The following is an 18,975-nucleotide window of genomic DNA, read 5'->3' on the forward strand; positions in this document are numbered from 1 at the left end:
AATTCCTGTAAAATGCTGGAAACCTACAAATGGTCCCTCTACCCCTCCCCACAGATTTATTATGGGTTTGGCTGTGTTTTTCTTGTAGAGAAACTGACTTCCACAATTACACGCTTGTCTCTCTCAATGAGGAATTTAACCGAGGCCGAGGACTTGACATGGGTGCCAGAGCCTGGGAAAAGGGCGAGGTCCTGATGTTCTTCTGTGATGTTGATGTTTATTTCACAGCCGAATTCCTCAACAGTTGTCGCTTAAATGCTGAGCCCGGTATGTTCCCTTAGTGTTGCTGGAACAGAGCCTTGTCACTGTGTTTGACTTCAACTGACCTGTGCTGAGCATACAGAAAACAAAGAGCACTTCACTTGAATGGTGGAGCTCATTCAGTACCACACACCCTGGAAAATGAATCACACTCTGCACAAAAGGCAATAATATTTAGACTGAGAAATGATTTTTGCCTTAGTGTAGCTTGTTTTAAGAACACATTGTCTTTTTTGTACAACATGTACGATTTTCATGTTTTCTTGAGATTTAGCTGTCTAAAAGAAAGCTGGACCTTTTAATTGCTTTAACAATTAAACTGCATGTAAGTTTGTATAACAAAACTCAGTGTAACGCTCCACAGTGGAAGATGATTTTTGTTATGCTGAAATCTCTGAACAAGTTTGGTTTATCTCTTCTCACATATGTATGGCCAAGACACATCACATGCAAATGGCTTTCAGTAGAGCTACAATATGCTCCTTATGGAGACTGAGTTAATGTTCCACACTTACACTCCAAGCTCTGAAATATTCTGATTACTTTTCTTAAGTTAGTATGAGGCTTGCTTGTTCTACAAGCTTCTGCCAAGAAGGATAAAGCTTTCTGGAGTTAAGAAGCATGCTGCTGAAGGCCTCCTCCTGTCAAATGTGTGTTTGGGTTCTTTTTTTAATGTTTACTCTTATTCCAAATTTGTTGCAGCCAGAAACCATTTTCTCCAAATGTCAATTTGGAATCAATAGATTCTTTTTCTTCACCTAATAAACAGGCAGGAAAATTCTTTAGAAACCAGATATTTGGGTTCTGCTTCTTGCTTTTTCTTTCATTTCTGTCTGTCTCTGCACTTCATGAAACAAGTTGTATAAATACTTGGAAAAATTTTGTAGAGGATTATCATGAGCTTTTACAAGGAAGAGAGCTCAAGATACTGCTTTACAATTCATTTGTTTGTCACCTTTGCTTCAAGTGAGATCTGAAAATGCTGCTCACTCAGTTCACGCCCAGATCAGGGTACTGAATATTCTTTAGGACTCTTGTCAATACCTTTGCTGCATTGGTAATGCAAGACATTTGTGGAAAAATATTAATCTGGCTTCTGTAATAGAACTGGTGTTTTCAGCATAGTCAGGATGCTCATGATGCTTGATGCCCTTGCAGGATGTCCTGGATGTACCTGCTTTTACATGTTTGTGGAAAGAGACAAATTCATAAAACTCAACAATGTAATGTGTTACTTGGATTTGATTATTTTTTTAGTTTTACTGCATGTCATTATTGCAGGAATTTTTCTCTGTCACCTAATGTGATACTAAAATATATATAATATTTTACATAAGCATATATAACTATATATAAATGTAGATCAATAGTGTAATATGTATTGTATATATAACATGTATGTTCTTGTAAACATGCATACATGTTTGGGTTTTTTTTTTAATTTTATGGGCTCTGCCCCACTAGATGTTACAGGCTTCCTAGGTGGGAAATCTTAGCAGCTAGGCCTTGTGTTTATTTGTTTCCACTAGATGCCTAATAGGTAATATTTTCCATTAAAAGAGTGTTTCTGGTTTCTTTTAGCCTTCAGAAAGCATGCCACAGTGAGTAACAATTACCTTTTGACTTGCAGGGAAAAAGGTTTTCTATCCTGTGGTATTCAGCCTTTACAATCCTGCTATTGTCTATGCCAACCAAGATATACCACCTCCTGTGGAGCAGCAATTGGTAAGCAGCATGATTTATTCTGGATAGAAATTAGGTGTGCTTTGCATTAAAACAAAATTAAGTGTAACTTAATAGTCTGTTTGGGCTATCTGAGACCTTTGGCAGTGCATATCTAAACGGTTTTCTCCATTGTGGGCAAAGCACTTGGAACAAACTCTTGTCAAGCAATACAAAACTTTTTCTTTGATAAACTTGCAATTCCGCTTAGTTTAAAAGAAATAATTGCTATTAATCAGTGAAGTTGGTAGTTCTGATCTGTTGCTTATTCTGGCTTGGAAAGCCAGTATTTTAGGAGGATGGTGGCGTGACATGGCTATTGTACATTCCAGCAAACAAAGAATAAGTGAAAGGCAAAAAACTTCTGAATGATAATTGTTCAGTCTGACTCTCTTTCAAGAGACTGCATAGATGAAATTGTGTTTTGTAGCTGAGACTTTGGTTGTGGACAGGTTTGGAGGAGGAAAAGAAAACAGTAGTTCAAAGCACGGCTGTATTAAAACAAAAACATAGTAGTCCTTGTTCCTTACATTGTTTGCAAGGATCCTACTGAAGGTTGGAGAGAAGGTTTTGCATATGGCCTCAGGTAGTCACATCTGAGAGAGGAGTGAGCATCTGCCTGACAGCTCTGCTGTTCACTCTTTTGAGCTTACAGTATTATGGGTGCTGACTTCAATCACAAATCTTAATTTTCTTGTCATATCAGATCAAGAGACAGATATGGCCATAAAAATGGATAGGAATCAGAGTATTAGCAGTGGACTAATTTACTGCTTGGTCTGGGCAGATATATAGAAAACAGAGGTGGTGCAGCAGAAAGATAAATGTGGGAACTGCAGTGAGGGTGAGTGTTTGGAACTGGAAGGCAGAGGGTGAAGTGAACAGCAGGGCACTAGGAAGCCCCACATGAGTGCATGACACAGAAATACCAGAAGTGTTGTTACGCTCTATCCTTCACTGAGCAAATGATTGGAAGAGCTTAGCTTTCTGCAAAACCCAGTGCAATGTACCTCATTTGTTGTATTTTACATTTCAAAATGACACTGGTTTAAAATTGCAGGTACACAAGAAGGATTCTGGTTTCTGGAGGGATTTTGGCTTTGGGATGACTTGTCAATATCGGACAGACTTTCTGACTGTTGGTAAGATGAGACTAAAGAAAAAAAATTGTGTGTTTAAAACGTGATTCTCTGGTCTTATCCAATGACAGGAAAGTGATGTATTTATTTCTTGTATTATTTTCCCAAGCCCAGCAGTCAGACTTTCTTGACAAGTTTGACCAATGAGATAGATTAGTTTTTCAAGATTTTGATGTCCCATCTGTTCAGTGTTTTAAAAGACACAATAGTTTTAGTAGAAACATTTCACTCTAGAACTTTTAAAAAGATTGCTTTTTTTTTTTTTACTTTGTGTCTGGTGAAGCAAATGAATCAAGTTTAAGAAACATGTCACTCAAATAAACCACTCACTTAGACAAGAAGCATTCAAATCCTTTCTTTTAAAGAGCCTTGAGAAGTTGAGTACAGTTGTTGGAGGCTTTAGCAATGGGCTTTGCCCCCCCTTGTGGCATGTTCCTAAAACTGAGAACAGCTTGATGTGCTTAAATGTGGAAGATGGTTGTGAAGATAGTCTGCCAGAAGATGTAAATGTGCCAGGAGATGTAATGATACAGCCCTGTGTGCTGTCTGATGGCTTGAATGCAGGCTGATTGCTAATAGCAGTCAGATTGCCATCTGTATGGTACTTGCTAAATGAAGACTTCATCATTCTGGAGTTTTGAAATTTTACAAGAGCCTGGCTTGATCTTCACTGTGGTCCTGGAAAAACAAGAGAGCTTAAAATGGTGAACCTTGTTCCTTTCCTTAATCCAGCCTTTTGAATTGTGACCTGTGGAGTAATTGCTGGCATTTTTAGAGAGGATTTCTCATATGGTGCATGACTGCATCATTTTCCAGCTGCTAAAATCCATTACGCTTCCTAAAAATAATCCAAAAGCATAGCCAGTGAGGTTTGCCTACAGTTTTCTGCAGCTGTCACATGGCATGTCATGCATAATGCAATTTGGAGACACTGCTCTAAGAGACTTTCTGAAGTCAGCAGATCTGTGTCCTGGGCAGTTTCCACCACAAAGGATGTGGTATTCTTGAAGCTCCTGTCCCTCAAATTGGCATGCTATGGCATGGAAAACCTAGTTAGTTGCTACAGAATTTCTGGAATGTTGTACCAGATCTGGTAACACGTTACACATAAAGCATTGCTCCTCTTGCCTGTGTGCCCAAATAACAGTTTCTGATACTGTTCTTGTAGGGGGTTTTGACTTGGAAGTGAAAGGCTGGGGCGGCGAGGATGTTCACCTTTACAGGAAGTACCTGCACGGGGAGCTCATGGTGATCAGGACCCCGGTGCCTGGGCTCTTCCACCTGTGGCACGAGAAGCACTGTGCGGACGAGCTGACCCCGGAGCAGTACCGCATGTGCATCCAGTCCAAAGCCATGAACGAGGCGTCGCACTCGCACCTGGGCATGCTGGTGTTCCGCGAGGAGATCGAGACGCACCTCCGCAAGCAGGCCTACAGGACTAACAGCGAGCCCGTGGGGTGACGGGATGGCTTCCAATTCACAGGGAACCAGCATCATTTTACAGCCTTAATTCAGCTTACAAATGCAGTGCCTCTCTTTTTCAGTGAAGAAGAGTCTAGAGGGTTTTTGGTTCTTGTATTTGTTTCCCAAGTAATCCTTTGACTGATACGCTCTTCCCTACATATCTTGCGAGTTCAAGCACCTCAGCTAAATTGGACAGCATATGTAGTTCAAGGAAGGTGTCTTCAGTATTGACTGCAAAAATCTGTGGAATGTACAATTCAACACTTTTCCATGTGGTACATTTCTGTTTTTATATTTGCATTCTTTTGAGAATTAAATGAAATAATCTTTTGTGTCTTGAATATTTTCAGTCTGTATGGCTCACTGCACTGTGACTTTAGAAGGATACTATACTTAGACTCCATTGTAGAAACAAGAGTAAGGTGTGGAAAAATAATCTCATTGTGAAAGGTACATGGATGTGCTGACCAGTACAGCAGCTGAGCTGGGTGCTGATTCCACAGCAAGGGCTTGGTGCTGCATTTGCTGTATTAACAGACATTGACACAGTTTAATATAGAGTAATTTTGGGGGGGTGGGAATGAAAATCCTTTTAAGTGGAATTTTAGAGCATACAACGTAAGTTCACACTGCAAAGGAGACACCACCTTCTTATCTCAGTGATGGATCAGACAAGTTGGGAACATTCCAGCTAGATGTTTCTGGGCCTGGTCTATTCCCACAGTGGATGCCACATCCCTTCTATAAACTGAGCTATGCTATTAAACTTGTTGGTTTAAATATTTTTGACCCCACTCCTCCTTATTCCAAGGTCCTGCCTATGTATCTCATCCTTTAAGTTGAGGAACCATCTTTTCATTCCCATGTGAATTTATTAGAGGCCTGTTTGCTATTATGCCAGTATTGTCCTTGTGCATTCTTTCTCTTTTGGGCATTTTCCTGCCATGTTTTCCTAAGGTGTCATATACTCTTAGTTGTTTCAGTGACTGAAAAAGCAAGTGCTATTACCGTCTTTTTTTATACAATGCACTTCATTCCACTGATTATCCTAGTAGCCTTATTCTTCACTTTTTCAGTTTGAGGATGTTTTAGGGTGTTGGGTTTTTTTTCCTCTGGGTCTTTTTTGCTTATTGGGGTTTTTGAGCATGTTTAAGCGGAATTACGCTGTGGTCTCATCAGTGCCTTGTACACTGGCACTACTACTTTGTTACTTCCCTTTTGGGTGTTTTGGTTCAGTTCAAATGCAGGCAGGTCATTTCTCTCCATGTTGTCTTATATGATACCATATGGCATGCCTCGTTTTTTAATACATTTGTTTATAGAATGAATGCAGAGAATGCTAATTCAGTGGTTAAACCATTTGTGTGGTTTCTGCTGAATTTAGATACTAGTTGAAAACCTTTCTCAAACCAGGTAATTAAGATCTGTTTATGGATTTATTTTGATCAAGAATTCTGAAGGCAACTAAAGATTTAAATGATTGATTTCTGAATAGCAGATATGCTGTGCAAATAGTTCTGGGCACTGATCCTTTTTTATATGTACATAAAATTTGCCTTTATGTAACTTATTGTGGAGAACAGTGTACTGTATTGTACTTAGAGTGAAGAGAATGCATTGCAAGACTTCTTGCAACTGATATTCTCAATATAATAAATGGAATTTCTGCATTTTAGAAACTGTTTTAGGCTGTTTCTTTGAAATACATTTTTACAATAATATTGTACAGAGCATAACACAGTGGATTCAAATAAAAATAATATTTGCAGTGAGAAGTTCAACCAGCTCAATTTTGCATCTCAGATATCTACTCAGACCAGATATGAAAGTGCTGAGTTTGTTTGTTAGACAACTTAACTTAGACCAGATGTTACCTTGGATATCTTGATGGTTGCTAACAAAAATTGTAAGATACTGGTGAGGAAAAGATTAAATACATTGGTATTATGACTTGGGGTAAAGATACAAGTGGGGCGTTCTGCTGAGACTCCAGCCTTTAAAACTTCAGCTGCTGCTGCTGTTCTGGATCTGCTGCACAAGAAGCATCCAAAAATGCGTCTCACTGATTCCACCACTGCTTGACACACCCTGGGATGGGTATGGAGGTAGTGCACAGGTGTCCAGCATTGCTGCACCTCAGCACTCAGATGCTGCCTCAGGAGGATCCAGTTGGGCCAGTTCTCATGTTTTGGAAACACAGCAGAGTGCTGATATCCAGGTGTCTCCAGTTCTGCTGTTTTCCACTTCGTGGTTGTGCTTATCAGCAACAGTGTCAGCTGTCCCCATCTGTGTCATGGAAAACAGTCCACAGTGTCAATGCTGGAAGGTGTTTGGGGAAGTCTGGAGCTGAGTGTAGTCACCAGGAACCACTTTTGGAAACTTTTTTCTGTTCATCATCCCAGAAGGTGGAAGTGAATGCACTGGAGTTACACGGAAGTCAGAACTCTTGGAAATAATGTGTGTGTTTGGCATTGACACATGTATTCCACAGGGCTCCTGAACTGAGGGCTCCTGTGAGTTCAGGAGATGGAGGCCTGGGGCTTCTCTTGTCTCAGTTCAGCTCCCTGCAGTACCCACCTGTGTGAGATGTTGCTGTGGCACACACCAGCTCAGCAGCTCTGTACACCCAGGGTTTGAGTGCACACCACTGCTTTTGCTGTGTAATGGAGCTAGAACAGAACTAGTGGGATATGCCTTAATTATGAAGTGATTTCAGTTACCTGAGTGTATGGAGCCTCTGCTGCAGCTGGGCACAGGCACACTGTAACACCAGCCTGTGTTTGTGAGCAGCACTGTTGCTGTTTTGCTGCTCTGAGCTGTCATGCAGGGCAGGTGTGCTCTTTCCCAGTAAGATGGGTTACTTCTTTGGTTGTATTTCCTAACTTCGTCCAAGAAAGGGAGGAAATTAGTCATGCTTCAAATATAAAAACCTCTTGTTTGAGAGCAATACCTGCTCTTGGCTTCCCCAGGGTGTGCTCTGCCTGCAGAGGAAGAGCAAACCCCACGCTGTGCAGCTCAGGATGCTGCAGGGGTGCTGCAAAGAAAAGTGACAGGATCAGGCTTTGGAATCACAATCTGTGCCCGGGGTCAGTGCTTGGGTTACATGGCCAAGTGCTGGGCCTTGTCCTCCTGTTTTGACAGATGCTGTTTATGTAACACACTTTTTTTGAGCTGTGGTCCAAGTGTTTTCCTGGAGGAATCACTGCATTTTAGTGCTAGAGTAGTAAATATAGTAACACTTATTTAAATAGGAACATGCTCCACTGGATTGTGAAGTAATTTTTTTTTCTGTTGTGCGCTAGCCACATAAATTGTAACATTTTCCAAGGAATTTACAATCTGTAGTCTGTCCTGGAGGGAAGGGGAAGTGTTCTTCATTAGGGGAGGTCAAGATGAGATTAGCTCAGGATGCACTTTTACTTGAGACCCTTTGCAGGCAAGAATGTGGGTTGTGCATTTGTTTAAAAATATGTTACTCAATGTGAGGAGTAGATAGTGGTTTGGAGAACCAGAAAATACAGATAGAAAAGCAGTAAAACTTAGAGAAATAGTTCTGGGTCTCCTGCATCCTGAAGAAAATACTTAGTGGGTTTTTTAAATTTCATAAAAGCCTTTGGACTCTGAGATACACACGCCTATGAAAATCAAAACTTTTTTGGAAATTGTGTTCCAAGAAGAGAATTACATAAGGAGGGAAAGAGAAGTGGTAGGTAAGCCCTAACCACTTGTATCTGAAGGCAGACATTTAGATGCTTTTAGTTCATGCCAAAATATAAACTAGAACAAAATTTCTGCTTTGTCAGATCAGTGAATGAAAGAAAAGAACTTCAAATAACCTTTAAAATGGTGTTTCAGCATAAATCAGTAATTTATTGATGCATCAGTGTAGTGCTAAAAGCTTCCTGTGTATCTGAGGTGGGTGTACCTTTCATTTGCCTGAGGTGCTCTTGCTGTGTGGGACTCCCACATACATCCTAAGGAGAGAATTATTCAAACTGTGCTCAGCTGTGAAGGAACATGAGGCTAATGAGCTTAAGCAGTGTTTGGTTCATGCCCCAACCATGCTCACCTGTTCCTTGTTCGGCCTGACTGATTGCAAACTAAAGGACTCCACCTGTTTTCACTGCAAAAGCTTTACAGGAAAGGAGACCATGCTAAAACACTGGGGTTGTTTTATGCTTGTGTGGTTCAGTGGCTCTGCAGACCCTGCCTTTGTGGCACAGCATATACTGTAGCATGGTTTTGCTAATGCCTGGCACTGAGCAGTGCCTTTGTGTGGGGTGGCTGTTGGGGACACAGCTGGGAGCTGTGCAAGCACCCACACACCCCCAGTGCCCCTCTGCCCTGGCTGCCCGTGGCCCAGGCTCCCAGCTGGTGTGAATTTATCATCACGATTGCCTTCAGGCCGTGCGGAGTTGGTCCCAGCTGGAGATGAGCCCAGCCCTCCTCTGAGGAGGGGCAGAGCAGTGGGAGCCCCTCAGGGGCTGCTTCTGCCCCAGGTGTTTGCAATAATGAGGGCAGCTGGGATTAATTAGCCCTGGGGAAGAGCAGCCTCCCCTCACTTGGGACCAGGAGCTGGCAGAATAAGGTTCTCCTTTCCCAATCTCTGTGGGCTCTCTCCTGGGTTTGAGTAAGGTAAATGTTTCATTGTTATTTTTGAGATTGTGCTGCGAAGGGAATTGCTTCCACCTTTTTATTAGGAGACCTTATTTGTTTCTGTAAAGGCTGTGTTTTGCTGGCTTTGAAGAGTAGGCATTGGAGCTGGGAACTGTATGGAAGTGCCATGCAGCAAAAGTACTTCTCACCTACAGGTAGAATGTGAAAAATCCCTTTTATATTTAAGTCTTGATGTTTGCATAAGGTTTTATTAAAACACAGCTCTGTTTTGGTTAGCTTAGTCTATTCCAGGGTAAGGTAGGGGTGCCTCTGAACCTGAAGTTTGTGGTCATTTAGCTGGTTTGTTTGAGCTGCTCTAAGTTTAGATGTGGTATGGTGAGTTTTTCTGGAGCATTTTTAGTTCAAACAGTTTCAAAGTTGCCTTGCAACTACAGGACTTGCATGTAATGTATGACTTAAATATCTTGACCCATGTTCTCTAGTCTTATGCTGTAAAAGGTGTAAAAATGCTTTGCTGATGCAAGTCGACTTAGCAAAGGGCTTTATAATTTTCTTTCATAGGCAGAATACTTTGCATTTGTATTTAACTTGCAGGTGAAAGAGGATATTAACTCATTCTTGCCATTTGCTATGCTAGTGTAAGATGATCTTGTGTTTATGATTCTGGTGGTGTTTGATCTTGAAAATTTCATCTATATTTGTGTTGGTTTGATTTTGTTTGGTTGCTCTTTGGTTTGGGGGATTTTTATCAATTGCTTTGCCATTTGCATGTCCAGGGTGGGAGCATGTGCTCTTTGACAGTGCTGGAGCATTCTCTGACTTTGGGTAGAAGTGCTGTTTTAAAAAAGGGATGTATCTCTGGAGTGAAATGAAATATAATGTGGGGGTCATCAACCAGCCTTCCCAGGTGTGGTGTTTGATCTGGCTCCTGTTGAAGGCAGTGGCAAATGTGCCCAGGCAGCAAAGTCACAGCTGTGAAACAACTGGAGAGCTCCTCCTGTGAGAAGCAGGGGAAAATGCTCTTCTCCCAGTGTGATGGATGTGGAGGACAGGAGGGGAAGCTGAGCAGAGCTGTGCAAACACCAGCTCACAGGCACAGCATGGCTTTGGCCCTGGGAGAGCCTGAGCTCTTTGCAGATTTCCTGCAGCCTAATGCAGACTTAAGTGGCTTCTTGCTGACTTCATTACAATCCATGGGGAAAATGATCATGTTAAAGGGATAGTCTGAGTTAAAAATAAAATCCTTTGTGATTGCTTGGTGCTCAGGAGTGCTTTGGAGAGGAGCCCTGAGACAGCTTTGGCTCCTCTCAGGTTTGCAAGTCACAGCTTTTCCTGGGCCATGAAGTTCCTGAGGAGCAGCTGGGAGGGTGTTTTGGCTGTAAATGCAGTCCACAGAGCAGATGATGGGGGGGTTCTGTGTGTGTTTGCTCTTAAAAATCTTGTCAACGTGATTTTTTTTGGCTGCTGGGTTCTTGTGAAATTCTTTTTGGAATATTTGGATACTCTGAAATTTTTAAGTAGAAAGAGGTGTATAAGAAAAGAAAATGGATTTGCTTGCATCTGTGAATTTATTCGTTGCTTGCTTGGATTTTATGTTTTTGAAATATTTTAGGAGTGATTTTTTTTTTCCCAAACTGAGACGAATTCTTCAACAGGGAGCTATTATGTCCACAGACAAGAATAGTTGACTATTTCATTGAATTCTGGCTGTGCTGTAAACATCCAAGACTTCAGTCAACTTCATGCCTTACAACTGTGTCTGTTGAGTCCCCCAGTGCTCTGTTGCTGCCACTGGTGACATATTTGTGGAGGTGGACTGTTGTTAGCAGTATGTTCTTTGAATTGAATGCAAACAAATGAATGTTGTGTAAATATTTTAAAGGAAACTTTCAATGTTGACACTGATGGAAAGCAAGATGCCTTGAATTTAATATGCCTGGGAATCAGAAGAGGCCACAGTGTGCTCATGTGATAGGGATTAAAAAGATGTTAAGTAGTTTTCTGTGTAATGAGATTCTGCTGGAACTCATTTGACTTCTGCCCCCAAACAGAATTACATTACTTTCAAGATTGCTGCTTAATCTGAAGAAGCCAGATAAGATTAGAAATACTAGAAGCAAATTTCTGCTAAATTTCAAGTTTCTCCTTTTTCTGTCCTGTAGTAGGTGAAGATGTTTGAAGGTGGTGCTTTGGTTTGTGTTCACTTCCAGCTTTCTATCAATCCTGTAAAATGGTCTGCAGGCTTAGTGCTGAAGTAGAGTCGTAAACAGGACTTCTCTGTGTGGCAGCAGACCTGGGTTTTGGCTTTTTTGTTTGTGTGTTTAGCTTTGGTTTGTTTGGTAGGTTTGGTTTCCTGGTAGATGCTATTAATAGTTTCAAGTAAATGTGTACTGTTTTTGCCAAACACTGTTTCTTGCAGGACTTCTCCATGTAAGTGCTTTTTATTGTTGGTTGTCAGGGGCCTAAGTAACCAATATTATAAAGTGTGCATCTTCATATATCAGAAACAGTGTATTTATTTGCTGCTGCATTTCTAGGTTTGAGTTTTTTCCTCATCACACCTCTGAAGGAGAGGGCAGAACATGTCCCAGACTGTAGCAGCACTCCCTGCTTGACACAGAACTTGATTGCTTTTTAGTATTTCATTATAAAAATAAACAATATCCCGAAGTTATCTTACAGCAATCAATTGCATCCATTTTCTGTGCAAAAGCTGAATGTGCCATCAGGAAGCCATAAAAATGATGGTATCAAAGATGGCTTATAACATTGAAAACACTACAAATGCATTCATTCTCCAATTGTTACAGTATTAGAGAGATGGTTGTAATTTGTTGTATTTCAAGTTACTGCAGAGCTATACCCCCAGATGTGGTTTCTCACTCTTCCAAAGCCCATGATCCCCCTTGGGAAGCAGTGAAGGTCAGTAAACCTCTGTCAGAACCCACAGAAATGTGCTGGAACCTCAAAACCGTCCTAGTTATCCCTGCCTTGCCAGGGACCAGCATGAAAAGTAGTATTTGAAAGAAGCTATTGCTAATATCTGCATCCTTACTGGTCTGGAAACTTCCTTGATAACATGCATTAACAGTTGCAGATGAGTTCTTTCTGCAATTTGATTTTTTAAAAAAATTTTTTAGAAGTATTTCATTGTCCATATAGCCTTATTTAATTGCTGCATGGAACAAGGTCAAAATTATGCTTCCACACACTAATAGGCTTTTCTGGTTAGCTGGGAAACTAGGGCTGCCCTGATGAAATTATATACATTGAAGGCTGAAGAGGGAAGATCTGTCAGCATGTCCTCAGAAGAATTACTGATTTCTCTCCACAAGATGTACTAATATCAGTTGTCAGCTAACTGCTCAGCCGAATTTTGCCTCATGAGTTATTTGCTAAAAGAAAGCTGTTTCTTGGGAATTATTAACATGATAAATCAAATTGCTCTTAATGTAACTAAGGATACCTTACTGGCATTGAACTACTGCTTGTCACACTGTGTTGTGCTCTAATGGCAGTGAAGGGCCTGGAAAGCAATTTTATTGTTGACTTTTATGTCTGTGTAAATAGCTAATTTGTCCTAATGACTGGATGGGACATAATTGGAAGTGAGTTTTCAAGAATGTAATATTCATATTAATTATGAGTGTGAACTGGCCATCAGAAGACTCTTATCTACTTGATCCTCTTAATGCTGGTAAACATCATTATCTTTTCTAATGAGCTGTGATGACTGAGCACAGCACTGTTCAAGTCTGTGAGTCTGCTGTGGATGTCTGGTTACCAAAACCATCTCCCTAGAGAGTTTCCAACAGATTAAAACTGCTTGCGGGACTTTCAGAGCACCTGCATTTCCAAGATGTAATTTTTTTTTTTTCCAAGGCTTATATCCCTGAGAAAGGAGGTGTTACTGGGGCAGAAAAGCTGGATTCTGCTCACAGCTCTGTGTTTGTCTGTTCTCTGTGTGACTTTGGAGAAGTGGCTTTGCTTCTGTACAGCAGGGCATGAAAAAGGGTAGTGGCTGCAGCCCAAGGTGCTGGGGTGTTGAAATGGCAACGGAACCTTGCCACAGGAAACCCTGCAGTCTGCTGCAGCCAGCAAGTGTTCCTGTGCTTTGCTGTTCAGAGGACAAATACAGGGGAGGAAAAAATGAAATTCAGCTCTTAGGACACAATGTTTTTACACAGCGGAACTGTTAAACACTTCCATTGAGAGAACAAAATTATTCTGTAGCACAGACACTATCAAATCTATAAAATACTATTATAGAGAGAAGATTAGAAGTGGCAGCATATTGTTGGCTTAGTGTTGCTCTTGCCTTTGTTGGAGATACCCAAATATTTCCCACTATAGCTTTTCAAGTCAAAAAGTAACCCGTTGGTTCACTGTGATCATATTGCTTTCCACAGCTGGTTCACCTCACTCAGCTTCTGGGTTGTGGTTTGATACATTTGCAAGTGAAAAACAACTATAGAAAAATTAATCATGGTTGAAGCAATTTCTTTTTTTTTTTTATTAATGCAAGCACATCCAGTCAAACACAGAATATCCTGCTTTATGGTACAGCTTTATATTTAGCATTTCAGCTCAGAATAGCAAAACACAGTATTTAAGGAACGTATCAAACTTAGGGAGGAAAAATAAAAGGGAACCAATGTAGATACTGCATGGATTTCAAGTATATACTTGGACTGATTGACCGGTGAAGTGCACATTCATGTGAAAGCTCTTTTATACATTTACAGAAAGTGTTCTAAAATTGCATTTCAAATATATATTTTTTTTCTTAAATTTTAAGCATCCCTTTTAAACTTCAATTACATAAACGAAGCTGATATACAATCCCTCTTATAGTGTCTGACAATGTTACTAGCTAGAACATCTCTGAAAGTGCAAAACACTGTAATAATACAGTATAAATATTCTTACTGGAATCCAGGGCTGAAGGCCGGTACTTCAGCACAGGAAAAATAGCAGCAGGTCATAAGAATTATCCCTTCCCCTTTCCTGGGTTGTTCTTGTTAACAGTTAGTATTCTACTTCTTTCTTCCTCATGCTGTAACTTGCTTTTGTTTCTCCTTGATGCCAATGCTATGGGAATAGTGAAATGGTGATTTGTCTCCCTTCCTTACCTCAGCTTACTCCTCTAATTTTAAGCATTTGTCAAGAGGGAAGTGAAAGAGGGAAAGCTCTTTTAAATTTTTCACCGTACTCCAGGGCCAATGCAGCAAGTTTCTGCTAAGTGCTTGCAGATGCAACATCAAACTGCGGCACTGCTCTTGGCTGTAGGTACTCAAGCAAGAAGAGTCTGCTGGACTGGAATAAACCAGACCCTCAGTCCAGCAAGTCTTGCCCCTTCTTCAACAGAAGGCAGAACAAGATAAACACCATCTACTTAGAGCTGGTCATTTTTAAAGAAGTCCTTGCAGAGCTCCTCTGCGAGGCTCTATTAGGGAGGCTGTAACCACTGTCAACTTTAGAGGGACTGTTTTTGGGTTTCTTTTAGAATAGGGAAAAAAAAAAAAGAAAAACCCAGTCTATTTATCTGGCTTGAGTTATTATCTTATTATCTTATATTCAGCCCTCAAGCCTTCAGAGAAAAATTACTGGAAAAGACAAGTAGGTATTTGTGGGTAATTTGTTTATTAGACAAAACAGTTCTTAATCTAAGCCTGGTTTTTTTTCTGCCTTAACTCAGAGACCAGATGAGAAAGTCCTAACTATATTTTTTTTCCCCTGGGAAATGAATACCTTGAATCTTAACATAAGCTCTTCAGGTACTTAGTTGAATTAGACGTAAACTCCATACTAAAAGGAGAACGTAGAAATGGCAAGCATCAATGGGTTTGCAGGTTACCTCTGATTTTGGTAATGACCTGCTCAAAGGTTTGACTAATTTCTGAAGAGTGTTTACCCTTAGATTTCAATGGGTTCTGTCTCAGACAGTTAATTATGGCTTGCAAAAGACTAGACAAAACTTACATTCTAAGTTGGTTTTTGTTTTAATTGTAAGCGCAGACTGGACTTTCCAAAGGAACCAATGGAATTAAATGACCAAGTCATTTTGATGAACTCTTTTAAGCTTCTTTGGAAACTTTAGCCTTAACTTCAAATTGGACATCTGAGTTTACTTCCCTTTCCTTGGCCCACGATGATTTTTTATTTTCCAAAAATTCTTTTTTACAAAAGCATATTAGGGCTGTTTTGCAGAGCTAGTAATCTAGGTTAGACATTCTTCTCTTGAAACAAAAAGATTCCCTGATTTTTCAAAAGGAAAACACAAACTATTCTGACAGCCAGAATTTAAAGGATAGTTCCCAGAAGTATTAAGACTTAGACATGTGTGCATCACCACATGTGCACACACACATACTCACACACAAACGCACAGACCCAGCAGTTACCCCATCTTAACTCTTTAAATCATGTAACAAAAATAGGTTTGCTGCACCGTCAGTGTTACAGGCAGGTATACTCTACTTCATGTGCCATAATTCTCTGCTTTATTTAAAAAGTACATTGTAGCTGGTTTCGAGACATCCATATTTTTATTTCCCTTACTTCCAGCCCAGCGTCAGAAGGTACAACTACACAAGCTCAGTACCTTGTAAGGCACTATTTGCTGATGGAGGAGAGGAACAAACACTTGTGAACATCTGTGAACAATTCTGCTGATCTGAAGGGGAGCCTTCATTTCAGAGCTAGGGAGACATACTGAGTGTTCTGTAGGATACTGTTCCAATGGGGTGTTTAACCTGAACACTGGCTTCAGTTAGGATGGGTGTTCTAATTTGTATTCATTTTGGTGGAAGTAATAAAAAATAAAAATTTGGATGCTGATAGAATAAGATACCATCTCCCATGATACATTTCATCTCTGAGAACAGGGCCCTGCCCTTATATTTAAAATAAAAAACCAAAACCCTTCAGTAAGTGCCTTAAGGTTGACATGTGAAATATTTACCACATTTTGTTTCATAAAAGTTACTGTATATACAAAACAGACCTCATCCAGTGAGGTCTTTCTTAGCTCAGTCCAAGTCTTTCATTCGGGTTGTAAAAACATATTCGTTAGATGTGCTTCAAAGTCTGCAAGTCGGATCCAAAAATCTCAGGCTCTATTAAGGAGAGTTGTCCTAAAAGATGAAACAATTAAAAAAAAATTATCTTTTCTATCACAACAAAAAGTTTTTGAGATTTGGCAGTAGATCTATCTTGCATCATTAGCTGAAAGCCTCTCTTCAAGGGCTAGATTTTTCAACTGCGAGAAACTGGAATAAATCTTTGCATTTCACTAGAGATGCTGACATTAAACAAGATGAAAATTTAACTTGCCTAACATTACCTCAGGCCCTTAGGATGAGCTCAGGCATATTAACATATGTTCCTCTGTTGTTCCTCACTGTTCAGCTATTGCATGATCAACAGTGCTGGGTTTAATACAAGGTGCATTGCATGGGGTCATAAGTGAAAAGCTCACACAGACATCCTAAGAATTGCTGGGATCAATGGGAAATTGTCTTGTCTAGGACAATATAGTCTTAGTGCACCTGGACAGAGCTTAGGGCATACAGACTTCTTTGCTCATTCCCTATCTGGTACAGATAGGTTAAATCTTCATGAATTACAAATCTCTTCATCTTGGCTTCAGTATTGGAAAAATTCTCATTAATTGATCTCACCTTGCACACAAAAGTGGTGCTTCCCGTTCTCAGGAGGGTGAGGAGTCATTGAGACATCATCCCTTAGGGTAGGCTGACAATTAGTGTGTTCCTAGCAATTTCTATCCTTTTATATGATTTGTAAGTGCCTAGCTATGATGAGAGCACTTTCTTACTATCTCTATACATTTTGTTCCCCTGAGAAAATCATGCCTGAACACTGCTACAAATGTAGATTATTTTACTGTCTTTGATAGCCTAAACAAAGGACATTCTCTTTCATAGTCCCAGCAGTGATCTTGCAGCCTCAACAGATCTGGCTGGAAAAACTCTATCAAAATGCAAGCCCCACTTGAGTTTTTTTTTTAAATTTAAATTTTTAAGGAAAAAGAAGTATATTATGGCTTGAAGTTGGGTATGCGGGTATGCAAATAGGACAGAAGAAGCTGATGGTCACATGCCTCTCTGTCTGCAGAAAGTCTCATGTTCTGGGGAAGCTTCATACCTGAGTGTTTTCCAGCTGTCTTTTTCCATGTGGTTTTCTGGACCTTCACTTTCAAAGGATGCAATGAACAGAGCTGGTTAAAAAAAAAAAAAGAACAATTAGATACGAGTTCTTTACCTGAAAAAAATCTAAAGGTTACAATATAGTAGATGTAATTTGTCAGTCTTCATTATGAAGTTTATTCTCATCAAAAGCCAATATGGAAGTGGTAATATTTAGCAAATTACTAATCAAATATGGTTTTGCACATTAATATTTTTCATCTACATATTTTGTCTGTATTTTAACATGTAGAAAGACTCACTATAATGTTCAATAAGGGATTTTACCTTCTTCACTATAAATAGGTGCTGTGAGTAGATAGCTCTGGATTTTCTTGTCTTTTTCAAAAGGACACTCAACCTGCTTCCATGTCAGGAAATCATGAATCTGTCTTGAAATTTCCCAGAACTTCTGCATGAAGTAATTAAAAGAGTACTATTAAAATAGTATTTGAAAGAAAACAAATACTAGTTCATTTCAATTTCAGAGTCTTTCAGCCTTATTCTTACTCATGCTGCTTCTCTTGTTGTCCTTTCCTGAGACTTGCAGGCTCCCTAAGGAATTGGTCACAGCCCCAAGGCTGGCAGAGCTCAAGAAGCATTTGGACAATGCTCTCAGGCACAGGGGGTGGTGACTCTTGGGGTGGTGTTGTGCAGGGCCAGGAGCTGGACTCAGTGATCATTGCTGGTCCCAACTCAGCATCTTCTGGGATTCTTTCATATCCTTTCCTCTAACTGCTCCCTTCACCTCCCCCTCTTGCTGCTAGCTCCTCATCTGCTGTCAGCCTCAAGTTTAGAATAGCATATCTCTGCTAACCATCTCATCTTTCCGCTTTTATTTTTTCATCATCAATATTTTCTTCATATATTATAATGTGTATTTTCTGTGTTTTGTGTCTAAATTAGCCTGTGACTGGAACTGGACAGTAAATAGTTTTTATTTGCTTTACTTTTTACATTTCCAAACTTCAATTGAAATGTGGCATATCTGATTTTTTTCATAAAGCACTCTTTAAATTAAGAAAATAATCAAAATAACATGTAGGAACTTTAGATATCCTTTCCTTCCTAGGATGTTAATAAATGCATAATTACTTAGGGTTTGTCCTGTGTATTCTGTGTGCCTCCCTCCCCTTACACAGCCTTACTAATGACAAATTTTGTCAAGAAGTACTTTTGACAGGCTGTGTTCTTTTGGACATATATGTTCACTAACTGGGGAGGGAGAACCCAGAAGCTGTAGAACCTCCCTTGCAGATCTGATAATCACTATTTGCTGGTTGTGTGCAGTGTTTATAGCTAGCCAAACTGGTGAGGTGAAATCAGCTCAACTCATGACTTAGGCTGAAGTTACCTATTAAATTTGATCAGCTATCATGGCTTGCTGCCACAAAAAAGCACGCACTGGCTTTCCCAGAAATTTGGTTCAAATCATCTCCCCTAGATAATGACACCACTTTGTCTGGATCACACTGACTGTAAAGGAATTGGTAATAGAAAGGAGCCAGAAGTCCTTAGGAGGCAAATGCTTGCAGTGCAGCAGGTTGAAGTGGCAGCACAGATTG

General features: G+C 40.1%; 3 protein-coding genes across 12 annotated transcripts in view; 2 read left to right on the forward strand and 1 right to left on the reverse strand.

The window, feature by feature from the left end:
* CSGALNACT2 (chondroitin sulfate N-acetylgalactosaminyltransferase 2) overlaps nucleotides 1-6,265 on the forward strand; it is a 32,773-nt gene extending 26,508 nt beyond the window's left edge. Inside the window, exons 5-8 of the mRNA XM_085064055.1 lie at nucleotides 89-267; nucleotides 1,892-1,986; nucleotides 3,044-3,125; nucleotides 4,291-6,265. Coding sequence (XP_084920181.1) covers nucleotides 89-267; nucleotides 1,892-1,986; nucleotides 3,044-3,125; nucleotides 4,291-4,583 — 649 coding nt within the window. The 3' untranslated portion in view covers nucleotides 4,584-6,265. The remainder of the gene's footprint in view (nucleotides 1-88; nucleotides 268-1,891; nucleotides 1,987-3,043; nucleotides 3,126-4,290) is intronic.
* Nucleotides 6,266-9,094: 2,829 nt separating this feature from the next.
* LOC146435489 (pulmonary surfactant-associated protein A-like) overlaps nucleotides 9,095-18,975 on the forward strand; it is a 287,765-nt gene continuing 277,884 nt past the window's right edge. For all 3 annotated transcript variants that reach the window (XM_085064065.1, XM_085064066.1, XM_085064067.1), the window contains exon 1: nucleotides 9,095-9,221. The gene's annotated coding sequence lies outside the window, so the exon portion shown is untranslated. The remainder of the gene's footprint in view (nucleotides 9,222-18,975) is intronic.
* RASGEF1A (RasGEF domain family member 1A) overlaps nucleotides 13,687-18,975 on the reverse strand; it is a 154,196-nt gene continuing 148,907 nt past the window's right edge. For all 8 annotated transcript variants that reach the window (XM_085064063.1, XM_085064058.1, XM_085064064.1 and 5 more), the window contains 3 exons: nucleotides 17,699-17,822; nucleotides 17,370-17,442; nucleotides 13,687-16,339 (listed from right to left, as the gene is read on the reverse strand). In XM_085064063.1, coding sequence (XP_084920189.1) covers nucleotides 16,315-16,339; nucleotides 17,370-17,442; nucleotides 17,699-17,822 — 222 coding nt within the window. In that variant the 3' untranslated portion in view covers nucleotides 13,687-16,314. The remainder of the gene's footprint in view (nucleotides 16,340-17,369; nucleotides 17,443-17,698; nucleotides 17,823-18,975) is intronic.

This window comes from Lichenostomus cassidix, chromosome 6, assembly GCF_008360975.1.
Source record: "Lichenostomus cassidix isolate B80296 chromosome 6, HeHo_3.0, whole genome shotgun sequence".
Lineage (NCBI taxonomy): Eukaryota > Metazoa > Chordata > Aves > Passeriformes > Meliphagidae > Lichenostomus > Lichenostomus cassidix.